Here is a 6,629-nt window from a genome sequence, read left to right on the forward strand (position 1 = left end):
GCATAGGTAAGATCCATGTATACGTCAACAAAAACAGCTTAATAATAATAGGAATAGACTCTGATAAAACCTATGTTGTTAGGTTACATAAGTTAACTTCTGTGTGTAATAGATAGAGATAGACTCTGATAAAACCTGAAAATAAAATTTTAAACCAGGCTTTAATAATATACAAATTCACAATTTATTTCTAGAACTGTTATCAGATCACGCCAGTCCATTAGCAACCTTGATGTATAAAAATGAAAAACAAAATATCAGAGTAGGACAGAGCTACAAGAACCTCCTGAATATTTTTCAACCTGTTGATCTAACATAGGCTAATAAATTGTCTACTTGAACCAATACTACACTACTCTTGCAGTGAGTTAATAAGGAATTGTTTACTTTAAAAGGTTCTGAAAAAGCTCAGGAAGATGGGCATTGGTCAGCTTGGTTCTCTTGCTAATTTCACTCTTCTTCTTCCTAGGCTTGGGCTTGTTGGAAGAGATGCCCTCAATTTGTGCTGCACTCCTCCTCTTTGCAGTGTTGGTAGCAGGCTTCATTCCATTCTTTTGAAGATCCTTCTCTATATCAATCATATCACGAGGCAACTCAAAACTCCGAAATAGCTGTTTTAGGTCATCATCCACCTTGATGTGCACTTTCGGGTCATTCGGGTATGCAATGTCATCCTGTGCATCGAAGTTGGAGAGCAGCCAAATCTGCCCTGCAGCTTTCAAAGCCTATAAACCAATATCTTAATGAGATTATATTCCATATATTTACAAGATTTCGACTCTACACTTCTACAAATACATCACCAACTAAGGATAGGCATATGAATATGATATGATTTTATACATTTTAAGAAAAACATTAAAAAATAGTTCCATCCTTATTTCCAAATTTCCAGAAAAACATTAAAAAAAAATAAAACTCTTCCATGAATGTCTCAGTATCATGTAAAGTGTAAACGACCATGAGAATATAAGTAAAGAGAATGGTCTTTCAAAAATAAAAGGACAAAACAAATGCATGGGAAGTGAATGAAGTAGGTAGCAGGAAGGGTTGAGCCACATTTCATCCAGTACCTTAATGAGCAAGATTTTGTAATGACTAATTAAAAGACTGTTTTCATTTCCTCAGTACTAACCTTAATTTATAATAATAGCAACAGTTTTAATGCAATCAGTTAAGAGAAAATGGAAAAATGATTTTATAAAACCCCTAATGTGCAGTGTTATTATATTGCTCATAACCTTTGGTCTTCTTTCAAAAGTATAATGTTTTGGTTCATATTTCTCCCAAAATACATTATGAAGACAGATGTCCAATCTGTGAGAAATAGGAATTGACATATCTATGAAAAAAGAAACCAATGTTCCAGAAAAAACAATGTCAAGAAATGTTCTTCAGAGAAAAAGAAACAGCCCTAATAGAAATCAGTCTACCTTCATGTCTTCCATCACAGTGGGGTAAGCATCCTTTAGGTCAAAAACAGCAATGCCCTCTGGATACTTACGTATCAGTTGAAGAAGCTCAGTTTTGTCCTTAAGGCCATACTTTGCCTATAGGCAAAACACAAACAACGGATGAAGAAGTTACTTGCCAAAGGAATATTTAAATATAACATTGTTTAGATATATAAACCCCTAACAGTTACCTTGTAAGAGAACCGTTGCCCGTCATAGTTTACTTTTGGGTTTTTCCTCAGACTGTCAAAAACATCTTTGTTAGCCCCCATGTCAACATAGCATGCTTCATTTATTTGCTCTGGTGTAAATGCTTGTCGTGTCTGTCAGCAAACGAAAGCACCAAATCAATATGGTTTTGACGAATCAATTCCTAATGGACTTTCATTAGTAAGCTATCTTATTCTTAAGTAGCATAGCTCTTCAAAGTAAGACTTCAACTAAGTTTAAGTGAACCAACATAACATGTATCAAACTCCAAAATATCTTGAAGATGACTGAAAGTAAAGCATAACTATGAAATTTGTAGAATGTTATGGAAAATGCTTTTGATCGCTGGTTATGGAATACAATTTTGAAACTTAGTACCAAACCATTCTACTTAAATGATGTATAAATGAACTTATGGCATGATTGTGATCTGAACAAACTTGCCCTTTATGGCAGACATCTATTTAAGTCGTAACCTAACCTTGTAGGCTTAAGTTGCAACAAAAAAAAGAAAGTTTTGCTTCTTAAATTAAGTTCTCAAGATTTTGATACATTCATTCACCATAGTAAAAAAATTAGGGTAAAATTTAGATGCGGTTCCATACCTACTGTTACTCTTTGTAATGTGCTACACACACAAAAAATCAGTTATTTTTATTTTACATTACAATAAAACAGTTCTACGATGCACCCGTTCATCTAGTTTCTTACGGTTATTTTACATTTTCAGCGTAGAGCAGTATGACCGGTAGGTAAGGAACTGCATCTAAGTTTTATCATCGGATTAATTATTATTATTATTTTTTTTTGAAAACTCGGTATCCGTCCCTACCGCCCTAGGACCGACTAATCCGAGGGGACCAATCCCACCGCCCACTTGCGGGGCCCCATTTAAAGCCGGAGTTTTTTTGCTCCGTATGGACTAGACCACTGAAATTGGCACCAGAGAAGGAATCAAACCTGAGACCTTGAGAGGAGCATACTCCAAGGACCCAAGCCAACACCACTGGACCAACCTAAGTGGGTTGCTATAGGCTCCCTGTTGACTTCAATTTGCGCCTCAAATTGAGCTATAATGATTCAATTAACCTCAAACTTAACAGCTATGCTTCTTATATATGATATGTAAAATGAGTGCAAGTATTCTATTAGAATTCACATTTTTCCCCTTCATCTCATAAATGTCAATAATCACTACACTAGCACCGCCAGTAACTAACAATAAACGAAAAAACCAACATTGAAATCCAATTGAATTAGAAAACCACGATTACCTCAAGCAATAGATCAATAACACGCTTCATCTGAGCACCTACGGGGGCTTTCCGTATGCTGTTAATATGCTGAAGCCTCTCAGTATCTTTAGAGAATTTGATACCAGTTGTTGCATTTCTTCCATTAGTCGATACTGCAGCTACTACCGGAGTATTAGGTTTTCTGCCACCAACCTTGCTTGCTGCAATGCTCGAAAGTGTTGATTGACACTTTTCTTGCTGTTTCTTGAACCTATCTAATTGTTGTTGCAGAGCCATCTTTTCTCAAAATTTTGAAAATCGAACGAACAACTTCTTCACCTGCAAAAGGATCGTTTTCAATTCAATATCAGGCAACCATAAAAAATTGAAAGAAACATAATTCTATTGACGAAATCGTAATAGCATTGGGTAGGGGAAGTCGAAACCCTAGATTTGAGTTGGATAATATGAAGTGAATTGTGAATGTCGTTGAATTTCAAATATTTTAGAGTTGTGATTTGTGAAAATGGATAAAAAGTGAAGGAAAATTGAAAAGATGTTGTAGTAATGAATGATTGTGTAGTAGTATGCAAAATGGCACGGTGAAGTGAGGAAGTGAATGTGACGGAGTTTGGCGCACCTTGCGTTACTCACTTGACTTGAGTTGTGTACTTTTTCTCCCACAGTGCACGTATAAATACTTCCTCCCTTCTGTGTGTACTTTACTTCGTCGCAAGACAGAAAGAAAGGTATTGAAAAATAAAAAATAATAATAATAATTCTTTCTTCTTTTTTTATTCGATTTGACCGAGTGGCCGGAATTAACTTATTTTTAAGCTTTTTAAAAATAATATATGCAATTAAATAAATTTTATATTAATTTATAAGATTTTATTAAAAAAAATTGTATTTTTATAAGTTATTTTCTCATAAACTACTTTAAAAAACTTATAAAAATACATAAAAACTTACTATTTATTTGTATAATTTGTTTCATATAAACTCAAAAATAAATCAATCCAAATGAATCCTAAAAAAATGTTTTTTCTTTAAATTGTCCCCCACTTACAATCGATTAAATGCATAGATTTGATTCTCGTGGATATAGATTACACTGTCGACCAATATCTATAATATTTTTTGCTATGTCAGTTCACTTTTTGATATGATATCGTGTATATATATATATATATATATATATATATATATATATATATATATATATATATATATATATATATATATATATATATATATATAAATGTAATATGAGATTTCTTATTTATTTATATTAAGAGATTAAATTATAACCATTAGACTATTTAAAAAAATAAAATAAAATGTAGAGATGTTTTATGAGTCGTATCAGACTCGAATTGATCATTTGTTTTCAGTTATAATTATTAAATAGTAATTTTAGTATAAAAATCAATTTAATAGTGTTTATTTTTATGGGTCATGTTAAACAATGTTTCAGGGGCACTTGTTAAACATACAAAAAATTAAAGGGTCATGCTAACCGGTGCCCCCGGGGCACTGGTTAAGGAAACCAAAAAAGGAAATTTTAAAATTGAAAATAACACTTTTTAGACTTTCGAGACGTTGACTGCACAAACTTCAATATAATATTACTATATTTGGTTCCTTAAACAATGCCCCGGGGCACTATTTAGCATTTTCCAAAATTAAAATAAAAGATAAAATTAATGTTGATAAGATAACTTTTTATCCTTCAATGGATTGAATGCACAAATTCCAAGACATAATTTTCTTATTTATATGCTTAATTAGTGTCTCGGAGCACCGTTTAAGATTTTCCTTTGAATTATTAGACTCCTTATTTTTGGAATCAGAAAGTTAACAGGAAAAAATATTGGCAATAAGCGACGTTTTAAATAAATTAAAAGTAATAAATATTCTATCCAAAGTATGAACTTTTTTTTTTATAATTTTAATGTCGTAAGAATGTGAAATTTCTTGAAAAAAAAAGTGAAATTTACAAGATATAGTGATATCACCCTGATTTGTACCGAGGTACTTTTACCATTGACCTATACATTTCCACTCAAGTAGTCCACGTAAAATGAATCTTCAAACTCAGGTCACTAGATTTAGGGGTGTGCAAAAAATTTGGTTATCCTTAATCAAATTACTAACCAATCCATATCCAATTTTAGTTTGTAAAATCCATTTAAAAAAAAAACTACACCACTCCAATAAAAAAACACCAATTATAAACCATAACCATATTTTGTAATTTGGTTTGGAATTTGTTTGAAAATTTAGGTCCAATAGATAATTCAGGCCCAATATTCAATTTTTTAAAATTCTTTATTATATAATAAAATAATTAATTAAAAGAGGGGTGGAGGACCGGTGGTCAACCGGTGGTCAACGCCGGACCACCGGCGGCCGGTGCGGCGGCGCTCCGGTGGCGGACGGCGGCGAATGGCGGTTTCCGGCGAACCTCCGGCAACTTTCACGGCGGCCAGTGGTGGTGCTCCGGCGGCCGGCGGTGGTGCTCCGGCGGCCGGCCACCACCAACCACCCATACTATTTTAATATTATTTTATTTTAAAAATCAGATTTTTAATAATTATTTTAAAAATAATTAAAAAAATCAGTTTTTAATGTTTTTAATTTTTAAAAATAATTAAAAAATTCAGTTTTTTTTTTAAATAATTAAAAAATCAGTTTTTAATGTTTTTAGTTTTTCAAAAATTTAGTATTTTAATTTTTTTCCTATTTATTAGTTTTTTTTGTATTTAAAAATCAGATTTTTTTATTTTTAAAATTACTCTTTTTTTAAATAATAAAAAATATTTTTAAAACAATATAAAAAATAAGTTTTCGGCTAAGTAAAAAATAATTTGGGTTTAAAAAAAATATTTTGTGGGTTGATTATAAACCAATTCAATCATAAAATTAATGAAAAATTATGTTTTTAAAATAATTAATAAATCAATTTTTTTTAATCAACTAATAAAAAAAATTAGTTTAAGTAAAAAACCTATTTAAAATTGGATCATGTGAATAACTTAAATTTTATTATAAACCGGTTATAAATTGGTTCGATCCGGTTAATAACCAAATCCAAATTAATTTTAAAAAATAACCGGTTTGTTATTGAAATGGTTTTGGTTTAGAACCAAAACCATCAATTAGGTGTGGTGTGGTGTGGTTTCCAAACCATGCACACCCCTAACTAGATTTGATTTCATCCAGAAAAAACCAAAGAGGTCTATTATAGTAACAACAACTTTAACATAGATAATGTTATTTCTCCTCAACAATTTTTTTGATTTAAACAAAAAAATATTACCAGCACATATATTCTCATTCTTGAAAAGGCAATCATGTACTATACGTCGAAACTAACGGTTGTATGTGAAGATCAAGATGCGTGCTGGAACAATTAACTCACCTAACGCACTTCTGTCTGAAACTTATGTTTATTCAATTAGTTAATTGTTGTCAGTACTAAAAGTAAAAAAATATGCCGTCAGGAATAACTAATTCAATCAATAATGTCGATATTATTATACTTTCATTTAATGATATTTTGTAATTTCGTGAGATAAAAAAAATAACAACCTCATTTTTGAGAGATCACTTGATTGATGATTTATTTTTTAGTACTTAGTTCGAAACCCGGCATGAGAAAACAACAAAAAGTGTGCCGTGCAGCATTTCATTTCAATCTTTTGGTTTAGTTTCACTGAAAGAACAC

General features: G+C 31.5%; 1 protein-coding gene across 2 annotated transcripts; it reads right to left on the reverse strand.

Moving 5' to 3' along the window:
* Positions 1-136: 136 nt before the first annotated feature.
* LOC123915980 (general transcription factor IIE subunit 2-like) lies at positions 137-3,623 on the reverse strand. Of its 2 annotated transcripts, none has more exons than XM_045967291.1 (5): positions 3,540-3,623; positions 2,939-3,238; positions 1,646-1,777; positions 1,434-1,550; positions 137-725 (listed from the first exon to the last, which is right to left on the reverse strand). In XM_045967291.1, exons 2-5 carry the CDS (start codon positions 3,194-3,196, stop codon positions 384-386), a joined length of 849 nt encoding a protein of 282 aa, XP_045823247.1. In that variant the 5' UTR covers positions 3,197-3,238; positions 3,540-3,623; the 3' UTR covers positions 137-383. The 2 variants fall into 2 exon arrangements, with proteins under 2 accessions (XP_045823247.1, XP_045823248.1); XM_045967292.1 differs by having other exon boundaries at positions 3,346-3,540.
* Between the last annotated feature and the right edge of the window lie 3,006 nt (positions 3,624-6,629).

Source organism: Trifolium pratense, linkage group LG3 (genome assembly GCF_020283565.1).
Source record: "Trifolium pratense cultivar HEN17-A07 linkage group LG3, ARS_RC_1.1, whole genome shotgun sequence".
Classification (NCBI taxonomy): domain Eukaryota; kingdom Viridiplantae; phylum Streptophyta; class Magnoliopsida; order Fabales; family Fabaceae; genus Trifolium; species Trifolium pratense.

Coding starts and splice junctions, on each gene's coding strand:
- LOC123915980 (XM_045967291.1), bottom strand. CDS start 3,196: ATGGCTCTGCAACAACAATTAGATAGGTTCAAGAAACAGCAAGAAAAG. Junction 1,778..2,938: donor TTATTGATCTATTGCTTGAG/GTAATCGTGGTT, acceptor GTTTGCTGACAG/ACACGACAAGCATTTACACC. Junction 1,551..1,645: donor GGCAACGGTTCTCTTACAAG/GTAACTGTTAGG, acceptor TTTTGCCTATAG/GCAAAGTATGGCCTTAAGGA.